The sequence below is a fragment of the Aureobasidium subglaciale genome (assembly GCF_000721755.1).
Source record: "Aureobasidium subglaciale EXF-2481 unplaced genomic scaffold scaffold_9, whole genome shotgun sequence".
Classification (NCBI taxonomy): domain Eukaryota; kingdom Fungi; phylum Ascomycota; class Dothideomycetes; order Dothideales; family Saccotheciaceae; genus Aureobasidium; species Aureobasidium subglaciale.
Window position 1 is genome coordinate 536,413 of NW_013566986.1, and position 23,696 is coordinate 560,108.

General features: G+C 50.7%; 9 protein-coding genes across 9 annotated transcripts; 6 read left to right on the forward strand and 3 right to left on the reverse strand.

Annotated features, from left to right (window-relative positions):
• Positions 1 to 1,636: 1,636 nt before the first annotated feature.
• On the forward strand, positions 1,637 to 2,326 carry AUEXF2481DRAFT_65200 (uncharacterized protein; the record flags this gene model as incomplete). Its single annotated transcript, XM_013488818.1, has 1 exon — positions 1,637 to 2,326. A coding segment is annotated over one exon (690 nt), but the record flags the coding sequence as incomplete, so codon positions are not given.
• A 1,800-nt stretch (positions 2,327 to 4,126) lies between these two features.
• AUEXF2481DRAFT_4729 (uncharacterized protein) lies at positions 4,127 to 4,852 on the forward strand (the record flags this gene model as incomplete). Its single annotated transcript, XM_013488627.1, has 1 exon — positions 4,127 to 4,852. The coding sequence occupies one exon, from the start codon at positions 4,127 to 4,129 to the stop codon at positions 4,850 to 4,852; it is 726 nt and encodes a 241-aa protein (XP_013344081.1).
• Positions 4,853 to 6,334: 1,482 nt separating this feature from the next.
• AUEXF2481DRAFT_4730 (uncharacterized protein) lies at positions 6,335 to 8,173 on the reverse strand (the record flags this gene model as incomplete). Its single annotated transcript, XM_013488628.1, has 3 exons — positions 6,335 to 6,972; positions 7,008 to 7,041; positions 7,103 to 8,173. 3 exons carry the CDS (start codon positions 8,171 to 8,173, stop codon positions 6,335 to 6,337), a joined length of 1,743 nt encoding a protein of 580 aa, XP_013344082.1.
• Positions 8,174 to 9,723: 1,550 nt separating this feature from the next.
• Positions 9,724 to 11,079, reverse strand: AUEXF2481DRAFT_39627 (uncharacterized protein). The gene is made up of 4 exons (XM_013488766.1): positions 10,759 to 11,079; positions 10,199 to 10,708; positions 10,016 to 10,141; positions 9,724 to 9,966 (listed from the first exon to the last, which is right to left on the reverse strand). The coding sequence occupies exons 1-4, from the start codon at positions 10,851 to 10,853 to the stop codon at positions 9,816 to 9,818; spliced, it is 882 nt and encodes a 293-aa protein (XP_013344220.1). The 5' UTR covers positions 10,854 to 11,079; the 3' UTR covers positions 9,724 to 9,815.
• A 198-nt stretch (positions 11,080 to 11,277) lies between these two features.
• AUEXF2481DRAFT_29196 (uncharacterized protein) lies at positions 11,278 to 12,187 on the forward strand (the record flags this gene model as incomplete). The annotated part of the gene is made up of 5 exons (XM_013488703.1): positions 11,278 to 11,311; positions 11,363 to 11,408; positions 11,468 to 11,482; positions 11,538 to 11,813; positions 11,866 to 12,187. The coding sequence occupies 5 exons, from the start codon at positions 11,278 to 11,280 to the stop codon at positions 12,185 to 12,187; spliced, it is 693 nt and encodes a 230-aa protein (XP_013344157.1).
• A 1,022-nt stretch (positions 12,188 to 13,209) lies between these two features.
• On the forward strand, positions 13,210 to 14,454 carry AUEXF2481DRAFT_4733 (uncharacterized protein; the record flags this gene model as incomplete). Its single annotated transcript, XM_013488629.1, has 2 exons — positions 13,210 to 14,235; positions 14,287 to 14,454. 2 exons carry the CDS (start codon positions 13,210 to 13,212, stop codon positions 14,452 to 14,454), a joined length of 1,194 nt encoding a protein of 397 aa, XP_013344083.1.
• Positions 14,455 to 15,477: 1,023 nt separating this feature from the next.
• AUEXF2481DRAFT_97437 (glycosyltransferase family 20 protein) lies at positions 15,478 to 18,988 on the forward strand. The gene is made up of 3 exons (XM_013488907.1): positions 15,478 to 15,918; positions 15,973 to 17,317; positions 17,374 to 18,988. Exons 1-3 carry the CDS (start codon positions 15,896 to 15,898, stop codon positions 18,808 to 18,810), a joined length of 2,805 nt encoding a protein of 934 aa, XP_013344361.1. The 5' UTR covers positions 15,478 to 15,895; the 3' UTR covers positions 18,811 to 18,988.
• Positions 18,989 to 19,916: 928 nt separating this feature from the next.
• AUEXF2481DRAFT_39631 (uncharacterized protein) lies at positions 19,917 to 21,857 on the reverse strand. The gene is made up of 3 exons (XM_013488767.1): positions 21,770 to 21,857; positions 21,655 to 21,715; positions 19,917 to 21,510 (listed from the first exon to the last, which is right to left on the reverse strand). The coding sequence occupies exons 2-3, from the start codon at positions 21,662 to 21,664 to the stop codon at positions 20,387 to 20,389; spliced, it is 1,134 nt and encodes a 377-aa protein (XP_013344221.1). The 5' UTR covers positions 21,665 to 21,715; positions 21,770 to 21,857; the 3' UTR covers positions 19,917 to 20,386.
• A 294-nt stretch (positions 21,858 to 22,151) lies between these two features.
• Positions 22,152 to 23,444, forward strand: AUEXF2481DRAFT_29200 (uncharacterized protein; the record flags this gene model as incomplete). Its single annotated transcript, XM_013488704.1, has 1 exon — positions 22,152 to 23,444. One exon carries the CDS (start codon positions 22,152 to 22,154, stop codon positions 23,442 to 23,444), a length of 1,293 nt encoding a protein of 430 aa, XP_013344158.1.
• Positions 23,445 to 23,696: the final 252 nt, after the last annotated feature.

The following is a 23,696-nucleotide window of genomic DNA, read 5'->3' on the forward strand; positions in this document are numbered from 1 at the left end:
TCTCCGCGACCGCCGTTAGCCAGTACAGTTTCGCATCAAATTGCAGTTTCCACTTTAGAGACGATAACTGCCGGCGCGTCTTCCAAGACCTATCCTCCTCCTCATCATCCTCTCAACCGCCAAACTGCTCCTCGTGCAGTCCTTAACATCATAACCAAAGTCGAATGAGAACAAAAAACACCTGGTGCCATCTAAGATAAGCCTTACAATCCGCGAAAACACTGGCTCTCAGACCTTACTTGCAACACGCCGACTGGACTCGAGCCCATAAGACCTGGTATGTATAATTATCAACTACTTGCACTCTGCCCTGTACAATAGCTTCTTGTATCCTTCTTCATGCTGAACTGCGGGCGCTACTGCACTCAATGCGGCCGCTGCATGACCCCAGCGCGGCTACAGGCCGCTTCATAACATGATTGGCCAAGCACACATGTAGATTTTGTGAAGCGCCTTGCTAACACACCTTGTCCGACCAACCAGGCTTCCACCCATCATATCTTGACATACATTTTGATCAAGTTCACTGGTACCCATACCGTTGACTCGCCGCCTGTTCGGACTTGCCGATTACTACTTCGAGAAATGGCTTTATAGGGCCAATCTTGCTTCTGATAGTTTGCTCTCCTTCGTCCGCTGAAACATTGCTGGCCGCCTTCCCTCCTTCACGATCATACACCTCCTTATCTACCCTCAGAGTTCCTTCCCGGCGAAGGCCCAATATTTGTTTTCGTAAGATTTTCATTACCTGGGTCTTGAAGGTCTTTGGTGCAGCACAAACAGCCAACGATCTAACCACCACTTAGCACACGACACCTCGATTCCACTGGACATTGATCACACAGCCCTGTCGACTCTGCCGGTTTGATCAGCAAGTAGTCTGTGTGACATTGCGATGATTGGTGACTTCCACGGACCTGTGGCAACAAGCAAACCGCTTCCTGGCGGCGATGTCTCGCGAGCAGGCGCAACTTTGCAAAAACCCTTCGAATCATATCACCAACACAAAGAGAGTGTGTCAACATCCGCATCTACATCAGCAGACTCATCACCCACCACAACCGCATCCATAATCGACGACTCCTCAGCGACAGAAATGTCTCCAGGTTCATCACCAGAATCACCATTGGGAAAGCCTTACCCTACCTCTTTCGGCATGATCAGACCGCATACTTCAGACAATGCCATGATCCACTCCTCACAGCCGTTCTTTGAGCTGCAACGATCTACAACTCCAGGCAGGAAAGGAAGAAACCTCAAGAATCTTGCCGTCAACACATCTGGAGCCTTTGTCATGTCTAGAGCAGCATCTACCACATCCTTACCCATGTCATCGTCACTCGAGAGTTCATCGAATTCTGACAGTCTTGGACAATCTTTTTCGAAGCCGCCGAGCCTTACCAAAAGGCGCTCCAGCAAGACCCTTGGCTTGACCATATTGACGCCAGCGAACACAAAGACACTGCCCCAGAATGGACGTGCCGCCGTACCTCCGACTCCATCGTTTGCCCGGCCCAACGTACTTCGCCATTTTCAGTCATCGCCCTCGCTGCCCCTTCACATCACCGAGGAGATTCGCGAAGAGCCTTCGGCAGAAGCACAGCAAGAACAGAAAGAGTTTGCATTACCTATACACATGCGCGCACCCCTCAAGACCAACGACTCGGATCAGAATTTTGACATTCCTCAGTCAAAAGAGGAAAAGCCCGAAGCTTATCCTGATGGCCCTATCTGCGTTTACGGCCGCTATTTGGATCTTTACCTTGAACCAACTGCTGAGCAGGCATCTCAATACGATGTCATCCTGAACGTTGCTAGCGAAGTCAGGAATCCCTTTGACAGCGAGACGTTCCAACCTTCCGGTCCCGAGTTGCGTCTCGATGGCGGTGGTGGCATCCAGTATGCCCCGAAACGCAACTTCCTGACTTCTCAGACAGCGTTCGGTCGCGAAAATCTCAGCCCGGTCTACGAGTCTTCGCCAACCACGCCCAAGGCCAGTCCCTTCTCAAGAGACATCACATCTGCGCCTCAATCAAAAGAGCCTTCCAAATCAGAGCCAGAATACATCCACATCCCGTGGGAGCACAACACTGACATTGTGCCTGACCTCATCCGTCTTGTCAAAGTCATTGACGAGCGTGTCCAGCTCGGCAAACGAGTTCTAATCCATTGTCAATGCGGCGTCAGTCGATCGGCGACACTAGTCGTGGCTTATGTTCTCTACAAGAACCCTCTGATGAGCGTACAAGAAGCATATGATGATGTGAAGAAGCGAAGCAGATGGATCGGCCCCAACATGAACTTGATCATGCAGCTGCAAGAGTTTCGATCAACATTACAGCGACCTCAGAGCAGATTTGGCAACACGCGTGGGCTAAGTCCAAATTCACCGGCATTTGGGTTCACAGAGATGGGACGTCCAGCATCGTATGACGGCAGCAGTGTACCTGGGATAAAATCACCGAAGACTGCACCACTTCCTCCAGATACAGCGCAGTCCAAACTTCTGCTTAACCCTGATCTTCTCGCTGTCAGCCCGGGCCCTTCTTCAGCGCCTTCAGGTCTCACCTGGCCATCAGATCACGATAGCTCCATCTCGAAGAGGTCGGAAGAGCCTACTCGTCGCGAAGCAGCATACGTGGATCCGAATGGCCGAGTTGTACCTGTCGTGCAAATCTCAGGGGACCACCCTATCCTTGAGCCCAAACTCGTGAAAGAGCTGAAGGACAGACCAAAGTCCTTGAACCTTGAATCGCACATCAGACAAGATTCTGGAAGACACATAACTCCTATGATGTCTCCTAGAGCTGCTGAGTTTGCGATGGCACCGCTTCGACCGTCGAAGGAAACGGACTCAGCCGATCAGTTTGGTCTCATGTCTCCGCGCATTGTGGAGTTTTCACAGTCTCCTTTCGATCGCGATTCATTGCTCGGCGCACTCGGCATGGGTTCAGCAGTACTACCACAAGTCAGATCTCAACGAGTGCTTCCAGATGGGCCGAAGTCTCAAAAGAAAGTACCGAAGACCCTCACTCTGCGACCCAAAATTAGCGCCCCCGGCTCGAGCGAGCAACGGGAACTACAAACCATGCAATCCAAGCTCGAGGCCGAGCTGACGCATGACGAGCCAGACTTCATGGATGCTTTGGCATCCCCACGCGCGTTCGAATTCACACAAAATCCCTTTGCCAATCTTCCAGGAGAACCCAATGCTGAAAATGCTTCTGCTACTGCTGTTGCTACTGTCAACGGCACAGAGGATCCGCGCAGTCCTCCACAGAAAGGAGCTTTTCCGATTCAGCGAAACATCTTCGACGTGCTCTAGCATGGTGTTTGCATGACGCCTTTGCAATGACCTAATTCATTCGTCACTCTTCATTTTCTGCACAATATTAGACATATTCGACCGACGACTTCTCGCTCCTCTCGTATAGGAAGTGATGATATAAAATGGTCCTTACCGCGATAAAAACTTTCCGATCCGATAGGGATGTTCATCTTTTGTTTTGACGACACTTTCACGGCGCTACATCTTTGGGAAACGGAGATGGACATGAAGACTTCCCTTTCACTTGACACTCTTCTTCTTCGATTCTTCTGCTCAGCCATTTCCCCATATTTTGCATCCCTTGTTGCTATTGTCAACTCTTCCTTTATACCATGCTCTGCGGTTCGACACATTCGCTCGACTTAGCTAGCAAGCGTTGCATTTCCTTTGAACTCTTTCATAGCTTGTTTACTTCTCCTGTCTACCTATGATTTTCTCTTGTTATCATAGGAATGCACAAAAGGGAGACATTATTTCTACCCTTTGGTTTACCACTTCATATATGTTCACGTGCAGCGATTATGAATCGAATCTAATGCTTCATGGCGAATCCACGGGTAAGTGCGATCAATTACTTCGGGTACAGTTCGAAGCTGGTCGAATCAAGTCGTAGGTTCCTTCTCTTCTCGTCTTTTTCTGATTGTCTCCTCACGCCCTGTGTTTGACGAGCTGGTCCGAGCTTCCATCCATAGATGGATATATACTCCAAAGACGGTTGCAAAAAAAGAAAAGAGCTCAACGCCTTCCTTCATTTCTCATTGTCGTCTCGAATTTCCCTACAGACATAAGCCATCGACCATGCGTTCAATCGCCGACCTCCAGAAAATTGTCGACGGCGCCACAGTGGCCAAAACGGTCTTTGAGCTACGACCAGACTACCTCGCTCTGCTGATAGCCATCGATGGCATAACGCCCTCGCCCAGCGATTCAACCTCGGAATCTCTCCTCCAACGAGCAGAAGCTACAGCAAAAGCACGTCTTTCTTCTACGGCAGTCACAGACATCCCTGCCATTAAAGCCTGGCGCGATACCTATAAATCCTTTGGCGCAAAACCCAAAAAATACCAATCTTCCATCGAAGCACTCACCCGTCGCATCCCTACCTCTGGTCTGCCGCGGATAAACAAGCTTACAGATATCTACAATGCCATTTCCATCATTTATAATATTCCTCTAGGAGGAGAAAATTTGGACGCGTATATTGGAGCTCCAAGACTTATTCGCGCAATTGGAGACGAGAAGTTTGAGACGAAGAATGGGGATGAACATCCGGATAAGGGGGAAGTGGTTTGGTGTGATGAGGGAGGTGTTACGTGTAGGAATTGGAATTGGAGACAGTGTGTTAGGACTGTGTTGACGGAGGAGACGAGGAGTGCGCTGTTCATTCTGGATGCATTGGCTCCGATGAGCAGAGAGGAGTTGGAGAAGGTGGGTGAAGAATTGGTGGAGGCTTTGAGAGGTGAGGCAGGTGGGTTGGTGGTTGCGAAGAGGGTTATTGGTGTTGAAGATGGAGTCGATGGATGATGGCGGTAGGGTGATATCGCAGCAGTCCGACACATCGTGTTCATCCAAGCGTTCTCCACAAGACAGTACGCTCTCCAAACATATCTTTGCCTTTCAACAGTAGCACTAGCTATTCGTCTCGAAGAAAGAGAGATCAAACAACTATCCACAGGGTTATCCCAGGGCATTGCACCAGGTCGCCAACCCGTATTCTCGCTCCAGGAGTAACAAACAGTAAGAATCTTACTGTCGAAATACAGAAACACATTCATAAATGGTTACTTCACTCAGGGAGAGCTATAATTCAGAAAATGTATCGAAGACGAGACTGTGTCAGGAGCAGATATATCACACTCAAAGAAACACCTACGTTGAATCTGCGAAAGACGAGAAGGCAGTAGTAGATGATTTAACAACGCAGCAGACGCGTTAATGCTGCGGCAGTTGGACTTGTAGCACAGCAGATGGGTCACGAACGAAAGGGATGAGGTTTTCGTGCAGCAGATGTCTTCGCTATTCAGGACAAACTTTCAATATCCTGCAGACAAAATCGCTGTGCAGCGAATGATTTACGTGCTACAGCAGATGAAATTGTTGATGCAGCAGACGATCTTTCTTAAGCAGCAATTGGACTTTCCTAGGCAGCAGATGAACTTTTCGATGTAGAAAATCATACTTCAGAAAAGCAGATGGATCTGTTAGTGTTGCGTCCCTTTTTGATTCACTGAGCAGTAAACGATTTACATGATGCAGCAGAAGAACTTTTTGACGCAGCGAATGGGCATTCTGGCGCAGCAGGTGAGCTTTTCGACACAACAGGTGAGCTTTTCGACACAGTAGCTGAGCTTTCTGATACAGCATACACTCCCAATACACTGCAGATGATTTCGGAATACAGCAAATGGATTAAATAATATATAGTAGGTCAGCAGATGAACCATTTGTTGCAGCAGATGAGCTTCGACGTAGTAGATGAGCTTCCGACGCAGCAGATGAATTTTTGTGGCCGCAGGTGAGCTTTTGATCACAGCAGGTGAACTCTCGCGGCTGCAGATGAGTTTTTGATCGCAGCAGATGAATTTTGACGCCGCGGATCCACCTTTTGATGCGGCAGATTATTCTAGACGTAGCATATGAGTACATATCGCAACAGGTCAAACGATATATCAACAAGCGGCACAAAAACGCAGCAACGTGGACGATGCTGCAGCAGATACAAAGTGGATACGGCAGATGTTTCGTTGACGGAACATGTAGCACATGAGAGCAGATCAATTCACCGGAGAGAACGGTTAGCATGCACAGCTTATAGTCACATTGAAGCGTGCAGTAGATGCTTTCGATGATGCGTTGTATTATGTTCGGTGCGTAGCAGTACCGTATCGTAGATTGAATGACTCGAGTGGAGTATTCTGTAACCCTTCTAATCCAATCCTCATCCAGTATTATACAATAACGCCATGATTCGGCAACTTCCATTATCCTTTGCGTCAGACCCTTTGATTATGCTGCAGTCATCTCAATCTTCTTGCCCTTTACAGACTTCCACTCGACGGCCAGTGAGCCTACGATCGATAATGTCGCAAGAGCGGCAGCAACGTAATATGAGTTGGCCAAAGCATCGTTGTACGCCCGAAGTACGCCATCACGATACTGCTCGCCAATGGCTGACTTCAACTCTGTAGCACCAGTTTGAAGAACGATGGCAGGATCCAGGTCCGGTACAGCGGCCTTGAGACCAGACACAAGCTTGTTAGTGAAGACGTTTTGTCCAACCGAGATGAATAGAGCGCCGCCAAGAGTTTGGAAGAACATGACAATAGCTGTGCCAGTAGGAATATCTGCTGCTGGAAGCACAGTTTGCACTGCGATCAAGATCTGCTGCATGCCGAGACCAACGCCAATGCCGAAAAGAGCCTGGTAGCCAATCCACTCTGCGTGCCCTGTGTCAACCTTGAAAGTGGTCAAGAGTCCAGCTCCGATGGCCATAAGGACGGAGGAAGCGATCATGAAAGGTGCGTAGTAGCCGAAGGTGGTGACCAGACCTCCAGCAACAACAGAACATATGACAACTCCGAGAATCAGGGGTAGAGACATAATGCCAGATTTTGTAGCAGAGACACCCTTGATCGCTTGGAACCCTGCAAAACAGTCAGCACGGTGGTTCTGATAACACGGAAGCAGGGAGACTGGCAGATCGGAAGGTAGTACTGATCGGGCGGCGCGTTAGCAAGCGGTGTTTCAAAAGTAACAACTTTGGGATAGACTTACGACAAAGAGGAAGAACGCGGCCCCAAGGGAGACGCCGAACCAAGCACTTGCTGCCACGGTGCGTTGTTTGATGATGCGAGGAGGAATTGTAGCCTTCTCTCCCACGTAGAACTGGATGCAGATGAAGATCGCACAGAGCACGCCAAAGACCACGAAGAGGGCGATGACGCGGCCGCTGCTCCAGGGATATGTGCTTCCACCCCATTGAAGCGCCAGCAGGAGACAGATGATCATGGGAAGGAAGATGATAGTGCCAGCAGGATCAAAGTCCATGACGCGGTTCTTCCAGCCAACGGAAAGCTTCTTTGCGCTCTTGGTAGGGTTAAAGAAGAAGAAAATGAAAATTATCGTGACAGCTCCGAAGGGAAGGTTGATATAGAAGCACCAGCGCCATGTCAAGTGATCAGTGAAGGCACCTCCCATCAATGGGCCAGCAACACTAGCAAGACCATACATGGCTCCGATAAGACCGGTGTATGAGGGTCTAGAGCGAAGAGGTACAGAGTTTGCGATGATTAAGATGGCTCCAGAGAAGAGACCAGCAGATCCAACACCAGCGATGGCACGTCCGACGATCAGAGCTGTTGAGGTTGGTGCGATGCCACAGAGGAAGGAGCCAAGTTCAAAAATGACTAGTGCTGTGAGGAAAACCCATTTCAAGCTCAAGAAGGAGTAGAGCTTGCCGAAGAAAAGCTGGAAGGAGCATGTGGTGAGGAGATAGGCAGATCCATACCAAGCGATGTCGTCAATTGCCTTGAAGTGATCGGTGATCTTAGGGATGGCAGTGGCAATGATGGTGTTGTCCAAAGCGATACAGAATACAGTCAGGCAAAGAGCAATGGTAATCAAGACAAGCTTGATAGTGGTGGGATATTCGACTTCTTGCTCTTCTTCATCCTTCTGGGATCCGTCGGATTCAATTCCAGCTACAGGCTTCAGATCGCTGGACACGATGGATGCGCTTCGGATTTGCGCCTCGTCGAGCTTTTCTGAAGATTGAAGAACGCCGGGTGAGGTAGCTTCCACTACCTCTGGACCGGCAGTCTTATGCTTTCTGTCGAAAAACCCCATATCGAGGGTATGACTGAGAATGTTCCGACAGGCGGTTGACTTGTTTGATGATTTAGTGGAGGTGGGACAAGTTGTGACGGGATCCCTGAGTAGAGGAATGCAAGGTCTTTTCTACAGCAAACTTTGGTACAACTACCTGCGGCTGAAAGCAAACGGAGCCACCGAAACAGACTCACCGACGGCCAAACACGGACAGAAGATGAACGGATGGCTGCCTGGTGGTTAGGATGCGCCTCAACCTTACCAGGTATAACGACATCCCTAGCGCATTTCCACAGCGCATCTCAGAGCCGACATCTGATCGTGACGCTGTTCATACAGTTTCGAACCGGATTTATCAGACACGGATTTTGATTCCGTCCGCGCCTGTTGTCCGCCGAAGCTTGGCTTTTTCCTTTTGCACTACCATTGATTCATCCCCGGCTTGTTTGTGGAAGTGTGTTGTCTCGAACAAAGGGGGTTCATTCCACCGGGGAAGGAGGATCAGTTGCTCCATCTCCGACTGGTAGCGCCACCCCCGGCTCACAGACGCCGCCTGGTCAGAAAAGCAAGCCACCAATTTCATCGCAATGCACCTGTGGTTCCGTTTATCTCGACAGCATAGGTATATGGAAACTACAGCCCTGTTCTCAGTAAACAACCTCACAGGGCTCAAGAGACCTAGCATTGAAAGGGCAAAGATTAGGAAACATATACCACGAGCAGTCGGCACTAGGGGCATATCTACCTGCACTGTTTGACTTCTCTCCACAGCCCGGACCCGTCCGTGTGGATCGATAGCATTGTCTGCATTGAGCTCTGTCCACTCGACAGCTCTACTGCTTACATCGCGTAGAATCGGATCCTGTGGGCAATGTATAACGAGGAGCTGGGTGCGAAATGACTTGCGTACACTGGTGACCCACGGCGTACAGAGGGGTCTAGCGAGGTTTGATAATTAGGTCGTGTGGTTTAGAATTTTTTCACTCTCTACCTTCGACTTATGACAGGTAACGTTACCACAGCCAAAAGTCTCAACCTTGTGCGATGGTTGTTCACATAGCCATCGGATTGCACAGTGTATCCTGGTATATCAATCACCAGAAGGAGAGGGAGGGGGAGAGGATCATCGCGATCCCGTAGAAGCACCATGCAAAGCCCAAAAGCATTGTGCCTTTCTATAGCTAAGTTATCGAGGTTTTGCAATCAAAGGATTCGACGCACTATCCTGTTTGTCTGCAGCCAAGTCCCCTATTGTGTCCTGTCGAGTCACGAGTCACTTTTTGTGTAATTTCGTATCACTGGACGTTGTGGCGCGACGACCGAAGAGAACCTCATGCAGGGACGCTGCGATCACAGACTTGCTGCCTAAATTGGCAACACGACGATCGTGAAGAGTCGGAAGGCCGCCTTCCTTCTCGTGCGATGCCCACGAGGCAAGTTGTCAGCTGTTCGAAGTACCATACATTACCAACACGTAAGCGTGAGCACTTTTCATCAAACGATCTCGGGACGATGACTGCCATCAGTTTTTGAGGATCAAGACGTAGCTCTCTACTACGATAAGTTGTGGGATGTGTATGAAGGATCTAGAGTTGAAGGCCGAAGCTTGAAACATGACTGTTCCATGCGAAGCAGTAGGATGAGAATATGGAGGATCTAATCAAGAGACAACATAGCTGTTGAGGAAGTCTTGGATATGTTGGAAGTATCCGGCCTCGGCAACTGTGTTGTTGTGATCGCCATATGGGAACTCCTTCCAGATTTTGGGTTCGGAGCGACAAATGTAGAAGAGTCGCTTCATATGAGACGGCCTATGGTTGGTCAACATCATACTCTAGAATCCTTGCAAGTCTTACATACGGCACAATCTCATCCTGGAGCCCGCTCAAGAATAAGATGGGAGTCTCGGTGATTTGTGGGATCATTTCTTCACTTGGCCAATTCTGGTGACATAATGGTGTCAGATATTTGGCCGCAGGAATCACGCTGTCAAATGTCAGTCATTCCGGTCGCTTTGATGTAGATCCAAAGAGCACAATCTACCTTGGTATCATCTTTTTGATGCTGAGGAAAGTGTTTTCGAGTATAATCCCCGCGATATCACGCTTGTCCTTGTTCTTGACAGCCAGATCAATACCTACGGCACCCCCCAGACTTTGGCCATAGATCACAATCTTGGTCTTCTTAAGATCATCTCGACTGCGAATATAGTCAAGTCCGGTCTGAGAGTCCTTTGCAATACCCTTTTCATCCGGGTTGCCCGTTGAGAGCCCATAGCCTCGATATTGAAGCATGAGAACATTGCAATACAAATCGTTGGCCAGAATTTCAGCAATGGGAAGTCGATGGCCAATATTGCCAGCGTTTCCATGAAACATAAGAAGAGTCACGTTCTTTGCCTTGCTAGCGTTTCCTGGTTTGATAAGAAATGCGCTCAGTTTCTCGCCGTCTGGTGTGGTCAAAGTTAGTTCCTCGGCGTCTAAGCCGAGTTGAGAAGGTCTGGGAACATCGGTTCGAGCATTTGGAGGGATGTTTCGAGGATAGATGAGTTCACTCATTGGAGTTAGAGGATGCAGCAGGCCAGAGGGTGTTAGAAGACATACTTCTGATAGTAGAAAAGCCCGCTACTGATGGCCAAGGATAGACCTGAAGCAAAGATGAAGGGTATGCGGAGATAGCCCCAGAGTAGGGTAGCCATATTCTCTGATGCTTCTGAGAAAGGACGGGATTGTGAGATGGATCGTTTTTTTAGATGAGCAGGCCGTTGGTGAACATCTGGCGTCTTTGATGAGAGAGAATCGAAGTTGAAGCTGTTACTACGAGGTATGTACTTCGACAGCCAGCGAGGTATTGACATAGGTATGTGCAAAGAAAGAAGAGAAGAAGGCTGGTATAGGCATCCAGGTAGTCGGGGGCGTTGATTGGTGGTGGCTGTTGGTGACGGCGGAAAGCTTGGCGAAGCGGCGGCTGGGCTGGCGTGCTGCGTGCATCATTGATGGTTTGCCTGGAGCTGTTTGCAACATACAACTCGCATCTCACTTTCAACATTACACAGCGCTCGTTCATCTAACCGCCACTCCCGACCTTCAAACATCTCGCACCGCACATTTACAGCACACACGATGATTGGACACGCAACGGGAATGCTCGGCGAGGGTAGGATTGCCCCCGAAGAATAGCTGTGCCAGGAGCTTACCAAAGTCACAGATGGCATCCACATCGACATGAACCACCTCAAGAAGGGTGAGGTCAAGTGAGTGCTGTCCGAACCCGAATGTTGACTTGACGAGAGACTAACACACACAACAACAGCCTCGGAACCTCCATGTATGTCGAACCACCTCCCAAGCGTACGCCTGTACCCAAACTGAACTCTTTCCAGCATGGCCATCAACTTCAAGGACGGAGTCATCCTCGGCGCAGACAGCAGAACTACCACAGGCGCTTACATCGCCAACCGTGTCACCGACAAGCTCACTCAAGTCCACGACACCATCTGGTGCTGCAGATCTGGTTCCGCCGCAGACACCCAGGCCGTTGCAGACATTGTGCAGTACCACCTGAACATGTACGGAATCAACAACAACGAGGCCCCCACAACACAGACAGCCGCTGCCATCTTCCAAGAGCTGTGCTATGACAACAAGGATATGTTGAGGTATGTTTAGTGGCGCGCGGTGATGCCGAATACAAGTTGATCGTGTGCGCAGTGCTGGAATTATCATCGGAGGATGGGATCGCAGACACGGTGGCCAAGTCTACTCAATACCGCTTGGTGGTTCTCTGCACAAGCAGTCATACGCAATTGCTGGTTCTGGTTCAACATACATCTACGGCTACTGCGACGCCAACTGGAAGGAGGGCATGACCGAAGAGGAGGGTATCGACTTTGTCAAGGGCTCTCTGAGAGAAGCCATCAAGTGGGATGGAAGCTCAGGCGGTGTGATTCGCATGGTTGTCCTGACCGCGAAGGGTGCTCAGAGACATCTCTACTTGCCCGACAATGGCTACACCGGTCCTGGTACCAAGTGAGAGCGCTGCAGCAATGGTTCAGCTGCATAGCGACACCTTTTGCTTCTGATGCCGCAGCTTGCACGCAGCGGACCAAGTGGTCCGGGCAGCTACACGTTAGCGTGCATTTGGCTTCTCACCCATTCTCAGACTTCGACGTGATGCTCACAAGCACGCCAGGAGATATGACGGCGAGTACTGGGTGGGTAGAGGCACAAGCAGCACCACATAGATAATACGAATTCATGTCTCATGGAAAGCTCCACGCATACAGATGACAGCCACGTGGGTAGTGTGAGACGGCGCGAGTAATGCGAATCGTCGTGTAAATCAGGGTGAGTCGAAGCACGGAAGCTTAAATGGTGCCCGGCGTCAACGACGGCTCCCGTACCTTGGCCCCTTCGTCTTGAACTCACAGGCGCCTTCTGTTTTCTGTTGATTCGTTCTTTGCTCAACTCCCTTCTACGCGTAGAGACTTGACGCTCCCTGGCCACTCTGGCGGCATTGTTTCTGTGTGTGGAAAAGATGCCTTGCATGTGTGAGTAGCAGCTCTTTTCCTTTCCTCTCAACCTGACCCGGGCTCGCGATACATGTGCGCAGCGCGCAACGATAGTGACGTCTCGAGGCTGGTGCTGCGACATGTCGGCGACATCATTGCTGTGATCGCCGGCCGTGTTGGCCAGAATATTCAACCCTTGCCATATCTGTTTGCTGCTTGTCGCGTCCGGGACATCTGTCGGATCGCTCCTGTATTTCCTTCTGTTTGCCTGGTCAATCAAAGCTGTCTTGGCCGTTTTGTTGGTTGCTGAGCTTTGCCCATAACCCCAACCTCTCACGACTTCGGCACGCGCATCGCGGCAGCTCAAACTCGATTTCTGGCGCGCGACTAACGCATGCTTGAACAGAATACCGAGTGTCTGTATATTATGGGCTCGGTAGCATTCGACGCCTCCACACATCACTCACATCCATCGCTGCCGCCACCATCTCCACATCCGGCCCAGACATCCCCTGCACCACACGCCCGTCGGTCGCAAGACAACATGTCAGCGACCGAAAGCCGAGCAAGCAGCTCGCATGCTTCACGAATGTCAGCAGAGTCGTCAGCTCCCTCGTCGACACGACAGCCCCCCGCCTCGCCCGCTCTACAACCTGCTGCAGGCCAGCGGACTCCTCTTAATCTCGTAAATACACCTTCGTCGCACCCTGCCGCTGACCCCGAATCTTCACCCGAGTTATCGCCTACCGAGACCGACTCCACACGGGACTCGACCTCGTTCTCTCCTCAGCGCATCAAGGTCCGCGACCTGAAACATATCCAGACCTTGGCAGATAACGACATGCACCCCTTCGCAGAAGATGGTAACAAGGTTGGTGATCAAGGTCCGCAATACGAGATCAGCGGCATGCCTATTGAGAACATCATCGAGATGGTCGCTGGCCTCTTGACCAAGATCACCGCCACAAACGATAGGCAACACCAACACCTCCATCGCCAGATGACTCCGCCTGAGGGCGGCTCGTCTTCTAGTAGATTGCAATCAAACAGCGTGCTGGCCTTCCACGGAAAGAACGTGCCCAGCATAACAATCCTAAGCTATCTTCTTCGCATCAACAAGTATTGCCCTACAAGCTACGAGGTCTTTCTCAGCCTTCTGGTCTACTTTGATCGTATGATGGAAAAAGTAAACGCAGGCGCCATGCATAATCTCCGAGAGATGGACAAGCACGAGCGAGCTGTAGCTTCTGAGCAAGAGCTCAGACCTTCTGCTTCTACACAGTCTATGGAAGGTGTCGCGCGTACTAGTCACAATTATGCGCAAACAGCAACGCCTCCCCTATCTGGGGAGCTTGAGACCCAGAGCCAGGGAGCTGTACCTGGCACTCCTCATAGCAAAGCACGTCAGCCGGATTCTCCTGCTGCATCCGCCCTGGACGCAGACACACTCGACCTATCCCACCTTTTCGTCGTTGACAGCTTCAACATCCATAGGTTGGTCATTGCAGGGGTTACTTGCGCCAGCAAATTCTTCTCAGATATCTTTTACACAAACTCACGTTACGCCAAGGTTTGTTCTGTCTTGAGATATATTCATGACTGTCACTGACCCCTCTCGCAGGTTGGCGGTCTCCCACTCCCCGAGCTCAACCACCTTGAACTACAATTTTTACTACTCAACGACTTCCGTCTATCCGTCCCTGTCGAAGAAATCGAAGCCTACGGAACCACACTAGTCGAGTTCTACGCCAGAGAGGTTTTGGCTCAGAAGCAAGAGCAAGCCGAATGATATGTCTACTGGCCCCTCTGGTCCACCAAGCATCAATCACAACCGACATCGCGCACCAGCATTGGCAGCGAGATTCTGTAATAGTGCATAGCCTGTCAGTCTCCTACGAATAGCTCGCTTGAGAGACTGGACTCTTTACGACGAAACGATAGCAACCTGTTTTGGCTTCTTATTGGGGCATATGATGAGGGAGGTATATTAGAGCGCAGTGTTGTCCTGTTTTAGAGCCCATAGATCCAACATACCCCGTCCGACACTTTCATTGGCATTCGCTTTCTGCCATTCACTCTTTTCTGCTCTCTGGTCATTCCCTTTTGGCTCTACTATACCATGTGTTCTTCCGGGTTACCCTGGCTTTTCTGGCGCTTGTGCATCTGTCAGAAAGGCGTTTATGGTTTCTTGGAGAATCTCAGAACTGCTACTCATCAAATCGTCTTTGTTCCAGCCTTGCACGTGGGCGTCCGTTATGACATGCACCGTTTTATTTAAAGTTCACGTATGCCGAGAAGAGATGAATGCAAGCGAGGGCATTCGGATGATTGAGAAATTAGAATGCATCGGAAGACGCTGATTCGATCGGTAGATTTGGGCTACGAGTAAGTGCACGAATAGCATGTCTTGCCCACCTTTAGATGAAGAGGTGTACGTACCATGTAGATATATGTAATGTGCTGTTAGGCGTGCCTATCACAACTTTGACCGAGTCAGCAGGCAATCACTCTGCAGTTACCAAATTGGTCACGTATAGAGGCGCAAGGACCTGCATTAAGCATAAACGAGCGGCAGAGCAATGATGTACCTACTTTTTGGTTGGAGGTGGGTCTGTCTCAATCCTTGGTAAACATGCGTCACTTGTACGATCGTTACAAGGAACTCGCAACTTCGATGGCAGCGCCCAGCGGCAGTTTCGGACTTTTTTTGCGCGCCGATCGTCACGCACACAAACAGGGCAAAAGTTGGTCAGGAACTTCCTGCAACTACTTGTTCATCGAAACCGAAGAAGAGACGTGTGCCTAGAAGAAAGTAAGAACGTATGTACTAATAGGTGTCGCGTTCACATTTACGAGTGAGATTGGCTTCCTCTTTGCTGTGCGACCAAACATTTTCCGACGTGAGGTCAATCTGAAACCGACAGCTACAGGGCAGCACAGCAAGCCAAGAAAAGTCGCGGACAAAGCTAGTCTATTTCAGAAAGCTCGACCGTCACTCTTGCATAACAGGCACGCACGTCCATTGCTTTGTCTACAGAACTTTCTGGACATTGCTATTAAACTTGTTGTCGCCCTCCTCTCCCTACAAGGACCTGTCATAATCTGGGTTGATCTCCCACCTACAACGACCTCTTCACCTAGCTATCGCGGTTTGTGAAACATTGGCCACTTGACACAGGGTCCACGTCTAGGCTTCTCGCCAACTACACACGTTCCTACAATCACACATCATGTCGACCTTCGTCGCCAGTCTGTAAGTTGTACATGACGCAATGATCGAGAGCCATCGCATCCGCTGACAATTTAGATTCTTGCCGTACACGGTAGACTTTCACGATGAACCAGAGGCCCCTACAAGGTCGAATCCGCAGAGGATGCACAGTCGAGCAGCATCCGCAACTGACATGAAGACCCTTGCGACTTCAGCGGCAAGTTTATTCAGTGGTCCTCCTCCACCTCCTAAGACTCCTGCCGAGGAGAAGAAGGATGACTTTTTTTCCCAATTGCAAAATGACCCTCGCATCAAGCCCAGTGATCCGCGCTCACTTGCTCGTACGGAGGCAGCTCCTCCGGAGTGGGGTGCCGCTGGTCAGTTTTTGAATCAGCCCAAATCCACCGCTGGGCCATTACCGTCTGGTAGCATTCTTGACTACGTGAAGTCGGAGAAAAAGGACCCGGAATTACTAGCCAAGTACACTGCTCAGAGGAAACGCAGGCCCACCGTTGGTACTTCGCGCAGAGGTAGCAACGAACGAAATTTCGCCCGTAAGACCTGGACTGTAGAGCCTGCCATCCAAGGAAATGGTGGCTTGATCAACGCCATCCGTGCTCACGATGCCCTGAGATCTGACGAAGACTTCCAAAAGATCTGGGTTGGTACCCTAGGGTTCCCTACTGATGCTCTTCTCGATTCCAAGAAGGAGGAGATATCAGACAAACTCGCCAACGAATACGACGCTGTAACTGTTTTCCCTTCGGATCGCGATGTTGATGGGCACTACACTCACTACTGCAAAACGATTCTCTGGCCAGTCTTCCACTATCAGATCCCTGATCATCCTAAAAGCAAAGCCTATGAAGACCATTCCTGGGAGTTCTACAGGAACGTCAATCAGAACTTTGCCGACAAGATTATTGCGAACTATAAGCGAGGCGATGTTATCTGGGTGCACGACTATCACCTTCTCCTTGTGCCTGGTATGATTCGCAAAAGGTTGCCTGATGCTCAGATTGGTTTCTTCCTCCACGCAGCCTTCCCATCCTCAGAGGTTTTCAGATGTCTTTCAACCCGTACAGAACTACTTGAGGGTATGCTCGGTGCCAACCTCGTGGCTTTCCAGACTAAGGAATACGCCCACCACTTCCTGCAGACTTGCAGTCGTCTTCTCACAGTCGAAGCCACACCTGAGGGAGTACAGTTGGAAGAACGCTTTGTGAATGTCAGCCATGAACCCATCGGTGTTGATCCCGAGGGTATGGCAAAGGCTAGAGAAGAGCCTGAGGTGCAGGAATGGATCAAGATCATCCAGGAGAGATACAAGGGTAAACACTTGATCGTTGCTCGCGACAAGTTAGACAATGTCAGAGGTGTCAGACAAAAGCTACTTGCTTTTGAGTTGTTCCTCAACAAATACCCCCAATGGCGTCAAAACGTAAGTCAAGAAAGTGTTTGTCAAGTCTTGTCGCATAGCTAATCTTGTCTCGACAGGTTGTCCTCTTACAAGTTGCCACCTCTACAACGGAAAACAGCGAGCTCTTGGCCACAGTCTCGGATATCAACACCCGTATCGACTCCGTTCACTCGACGCTTGCGCATCAACCTTTGGTCTTCTTGAAGCAGGACATTTCTTTCTCACAATACGTTGCACTGCTTACTGTTGCTGATGTCATGATGATTACCTCTCTCCGTGAGGGTATGAACCTGACAGCTCATGAGTTCATTCTGTGCCAGGACGGTGCTACAACTGAGAAGAAGTTCGGCCCTCTAATTCTTAGCGAGTTCACTGGTAGTGCCTCGGTCTTCGGTGGCAATGAGATCTCTGTCAACCCTTGGGACTACCAGAAGTGCGCCGAAGCTATCAAGCTTGCTCTCGAGATGTCGCCCGAAGAGAAGGAGCGTCGCTACACCAAGCTTTCAAGTGTGGTCCACAAACAGACTGGAGACTACTGGACAACCCGTCTGTGTGACTCCCTCGACAAGGCGTCCAAAGAACAATTCTCTCGTGACGCGATGTCGATCCCCCGTCTGTCAGTCAGCGCACTTGCTCAAAAGTACAAGGATGCAGAACGCAGAGTCTTCATCCTGGACTATGAAGGCACACTTGCCACTTATGGAACAGACAAGGACGTTGTTTTGACGTCTCCTCAGCGTGTACTTGATACACTGAACGAGCTGTTATCTGACAAGAGAAACATTGTCTACGTAATGTCTGGCCGTACTCCTGAGGAGTTACAGCGTCTCTTCCGCCAAGTGCCTAATCTTGGTGTGATTGCCGAGAATGGATGTTTCTTGCGCGAATGGGGTGCTGCCGAGGATGACTGGACCGCCTTTGCGGATGTTGAAGCAAGTGCTGCTTGGAAGAAGGACGTCAAGTCAATTTTCCAATACTACGCCGAGCGTGTTGAAGGATCGTGGATTGAAGAGCGCCACTGCTCTCTCGTCTTCCACTACGAAAAGGCTGTGGATCCCGATGCTGCTCGTGCTCAGGCAGGAGACTGTGCCAACCACATCAACGACAGTTGCCAGAGTTACAGAGTGCAAGCCATTCCCACGAGCAAGGCAGTCTACGTTGAATCGCTTGACTGGAGCAAGGGCTCAGCAGCTACAAACATCTTTGATAAGCTTCGCGAGAATAACATCGAGGGCAAGGGACGCTCACCTCCTGACTTCCTACTGGTGGCTGGCAACGATCGCGAGGACGAGACCATCTTCCAATGGGCCAACAACCTTTCCGAGCAGGGCAAGGTTGCCAACGTCACCACTGTCAGCGTTGGAAAGCGCAACACCCAAGCCATGACTACCATCACCCAAGGTACGACAGGCCTCATCAGCGCCTTGCAAAAGCTGTCAAACTACTCATATGAGAGTGCTCCCGAAGGATCTGGCGGCCGTCGCCCATCAGTTCTCCTTACTACTGGTTCTTAGTTGAAATCTTCGGCCTTGTGACGTCCCGGATGCTTTTCGCCTGAAGGAGTATGAATGATGGTTTCTGTTTCGCATTGTGACACTAGTTACTTTTTGTGTTTTTTTCTTTTTTGCTTTCCACAGCGCCTTTTAGTTCTTCGCCCTATGCATGTCACGAGGATAGATGAGTAGGCCAATGAAGTCACGTCTGTTGCATGAGATAATCTTTCCGTGTCGGTTTTCAAAAGTTTGGATGTGTGCACTGTCTCCTTCCGTTACTGTTAACGCGACGCCAGGTGTTTGTCAGCTCGTTGTTAAACGTGTTCCCGCGGGGTCGGGCCGGTTTGGCCAAAAATGGTGAAATATCGAGTTGTGCAAGGTGAGAAGTTTCAGGAATGTGACTTGAGAACCCAAAAGTCATGTTAAGCTGATTGTTCACATGTGAGCAGATGCAGATATGTATACATGCAGCACTTTGTACTATAAGATCGGTGCTTGGATAATCATAGGTTCTTACCATGGTTAGTCAAGACGATGGACCGTCCGCATGTGCGTCTGAATTGGAAATACTGCAACGCAATATGTATCAACTACAAGTCATGAAACCCATGTTTGATACGCTAAAGATATCAGAGTACATAGCCCTCAGCGTGAGAATACTACACACGAAGACCGGAATGATTTAGCATGTTGTATAAGTATATATCACTGCTTCTGACACAAAGCCAGGGTGACAAGCTCAACCATCGCCCCCGGACTGCGAAGAACATCAGCACACGAGTCTCACAAAGCTCGAGTCACTTAAACACTGCCTGCCTGTTAAGCTTTTAATACCTTCGAGTCTTGAGCTAAAGCTGTTGTCAATCCGGACATAGTTCAACCATGGTCATCGATATCAAGATCTATAATTCATCGTGCTGTTGTACACCCTCAAGATCCTGAATCCGGCCAACCGGGTTCAGTCCTTACAAGCTAAGGTGATGTGGTGTAGTGGTAGCATGTGTCGTTGTGGAGGTTAAAGTCCAGCAACGCCGACCCGACGGCGGTTCGATTCCGCCCATTGCCAGGATCTGGAAATACTTCTTTTTGTTTTGTTTTTGCTTTCGTGCAAACAGAGAGTGAGATTGCTGTTTTGTCGCTGTTTCGGAAATTGAACACATGAAACGCGAGTCGTGTAGGAGAGGTCTCGTGGAGAGGTTGACGCTTTTTATGGATATAGGTGTACGAATAAAGATGTTCTCGGTGAAGAAGAGATGAACCGCGGATCATAGAGATGATGTGAATGTCTTTTTTCTAGTGGTACGATCTCATGAGATTTAATCATGAAGGGAATAGAGTAGGAAAGGTCATGAAAAATATGGGTGGGGGATTCCTTGCGCCTTTTGATATCCGACAATTGGACGCCACGCGCAACCTTTCTCGTCTTCCATTTTCGTTGCAAAGCACGCCTGAAACGCCTTGCATCCGGTAATGCATGACGAGATGAAACACGCTTTGAAGAGCGCTGTACTAAAACGACACAAAACGCCCAATGACTTGCTTTGAGAACAGAGATGAATGTGAATCTCGTTGAAACTCCGTGCCATGATGTTATAACTTACGCAGGACTGACTGGTTTCGAGCTGGAGGGCGAGTGACTTGTGCGTGGGTTCGGACCTTGGTAGATGTAGATGTCGACGGCGCTTGCCGAGTCGCCGTAGCCGTAGCCAGGTTCTCCAGGAACTGGTAGCGAGGTTTGTGACTTTTGCTTGAAGCCTTTTGAACGGAACAGGTCCCAGAACATGGCTTCGCTCTCGTGTCGAACTTTTGTGGAAATGAGGATGACTGCTCTTGGTGAGCGCTGGACGAGGCGTTCGAGCGTATCTACCAAGGGGGGAATGCTGTCGCTGTTGTAGATGCATTCAGCGACCAAGATCAGATCAAAGGCGCGAGAGGAGACTTTTGGTGGTAATGGTGCCTCCCAGTCCAAGGCAGCAAAGTCAATATTGGACGACATTGCGGGATTGGCAGCTGCGATGTTGCGCTCGACCAATTCGTCGACCTCGGGCAGATCGGTGAGGAGGACATCGCAGTCTGGCACGGTCTGAGCGAGGCCGATACCGACGACACCGCAGCCACAACCCAGTTCCAGTACATTCAGTTTCCTGTATGTGGCGGAGGATAGGACACTTTCCAGCAGGGGTGCCTCGTGAACAGAGCGGAGAGCGGCGACACGGTCAAGATAGGCAGTCAGAGCAAGACTGCCGTCCCACAGATGGCGGGCGATGCTCTCGCCAGTGTCTTCGTACATGTTCAAGGTACGCCCTGTCAAAGGAGTGAAACGGCGCTCGACGCGTCTGCGGGTCTCGAAGATGCCCTTGGTGGGGTCCAAAGACTCGCTCCAGACGGAGATGATGCCTGGCAAGTGGCCGCGGGAGTGGTGTTCCTCGAAGCTATCGGCCATGGCACCGTTGGCTTTTGTGTGGACATGGAGTCTGGCAGGCCAGTCGATCTCTGTGCGCGTCAGGTCGAGGGAGATGTTCAGAGAACGCATGTCTTTCTTCCATTGCAGCGAACGGCGGAGGTAGATGTCGCCATCGTCGTCAGGCTCGCGGAGACTCGCGGCGAGCAGGATGTCGTGTGGGTAAAAGGTTTCTCCCAAGTCGGTGGTGAGAGTGATGACGGCGCTGAGGGTGACGGCGCCGTTCTCGACGTGCACCTTGGGCGTCTTGAGGAAGCGGACTAGAAGTCGGTGTGAGCGATGGGTTGCAGGTGACAAAGGACAGGCACGGAGCAGGGACGTTGACGTTGACGTTGACAGGGCTCTGGGCTATACTGAGGCACAGTATAGGTCCCGGAGTAGTGTTGGACAAAGTGGTGGCTTACTGTAGTGCATGTTTGTCGCAAGGACGGGCAGAGAGGGCGCACGACAAAGTGCTGCCAAACGCTTTGCAAGAGTCAGGAAAGAACGGCCAAGGCGTGTGTTTACAAGCTGTTTTACATGTTGAATTCGTCCGTCAACGAGAGTGACTGGAGGCGTTTCCTCGAGTGCCGCTTGGGAATTCTAGGCCCGTCTGACGCTGTCCGCACAGGCATCCAGATCGGCCGACCTTTTGCTTCTTCTCTTTCCCTTCTTTCCTTTCTTCGCTGTTATCTTATCGCATCTGTCCTCTCCACATCGCCATGCCGGCCGCATCCGAGCCCTACTCTCTCGTCGGCCCCAACTCAGTCCCCACCCCGGCGACCCGTCACCCAAGGCGCCCAGGTTTCAAACCCTAAGGCACGCCATTGCCATCATCCTCAGCACAGCGCCAGCGCCCGTTCCCCGCGCCATTCCTCCTACCATCCACGCCGCCGCACTCGACTGATGCCACTCGCCCGTCATGTATCGACGCAGCGATCCTCGCTTTCGCCGCACCATCAATGAGATCTCCCAGACCTTTGAGAGCGCAAACGAGTCCGCCCAGGCAAACATCTTTACCTTCTCCCACCGCTATCTAGGCCCTTGCTTCTCCTCCATCGGTTCTTGCTTTCAATCCTGCTGCTCTGGTCTTACGTGCTGCGACGGCCGCTCATATCGCTCTCGCGCCCGTACACGCGGTCGCCCTGAGCTGAGCTTCGACTTCTATGACGACTGGGACCACGACGAGACTGCCGGCTTGCTGGCATGGGACAACGACGACCTGGACAGAGGATCTGGCTACGGCGCAAGTGCCATCTCGGATCAGCCTGCTCGTGAGCGTGCAATGAGCTACGGTGCCCGCCGAGACAAGTATGGTCATCGCAAGAGCCAACCTCGAGACGACCCCGACTCCGATCCTACCCTCATTCCTGCATCGTCATATTTCGGCTTTCTTGGCCGCTTCTCCAGCAAGCTCACTGGAGCAAAGACTCTACGTTACAAGCCTTCTGCTGCCGACTTGCAAGAACACCCTGGCGCTGCGAGGACCATGCCTTCACTCGCCGAAGAGGTTGATTTTTCTCCTAGAAAGAGAAGCAACACCGCCGGGAGCAACAACACCACCGACTCGTTCAGCTCGAGAGGCGACCTTTTCCCGAGCGAAGACGAAGACGACGCCCGTGAGCTCGACGACGAATTTGCCATGGTCCTGGAGCGTCGGACAACCAGCGCCGCATTGGAAGATGTAGATAATAATGGTAAACCTCGTCGCCCAGGGAAACGCCCAAGTACTGGCTCTAGATTATCAACTCGGACCATGTCAAGCAGAAGCACACGCAGCTCCAAAAGGCGATCTCGTGCAGTCAGCCCTTCGCCGTCAAGAGAAGTGGAACCCAAACCCGTACAGTCCTTGACCGAACTCAAACAAGAAGAAGACAGGCTACGAGAAGAGGAAGAAAGCACCATTGCAAGCAGGAGAGATGCTGCCCGAGGTCTCGCATTAAAACGCGGATTGAGTGTCAGCGAGTTGTCGCCCTTGGATCCTGTGCCACCCTCTCGAGAGCCAAAGCTAGCAACAAGTTCTGATACTGCACAGACCATGTCTACAGAACACATATCGGAGCAAAAGTTAGCACCAGCTTTAGCATCGCCGAATGACGACAAGACACCGAGCAGCGATACAGTGCCGTTCCCGAGCTTCGATCCGGAAACAGCAGCAACAGAGGACGAAGGCGACTTTGTGCCAGCCCAACTGCCTCGATTTACGGGCTCATGATAGAACGAATACACCAACTATACCTCATGTTTGCAGCGACGGAGTCATGGTGTTTATAAGCAAGCAAGCTTAGATTGGGATACGAAATTTAATGTGCATAACGAATTTTCCTCTGTTCTTTGTGGTTCGATGGAATTGTCGCGATAGCATCGCCTGATTAGGAGAGCTTGTCTCGTTTTGCTTGAGCGAGCATATAGTATGGGTGGGTCTGGGAGGCTGAAAGCAACGGGCCGCATCCAATTAATAAACCTT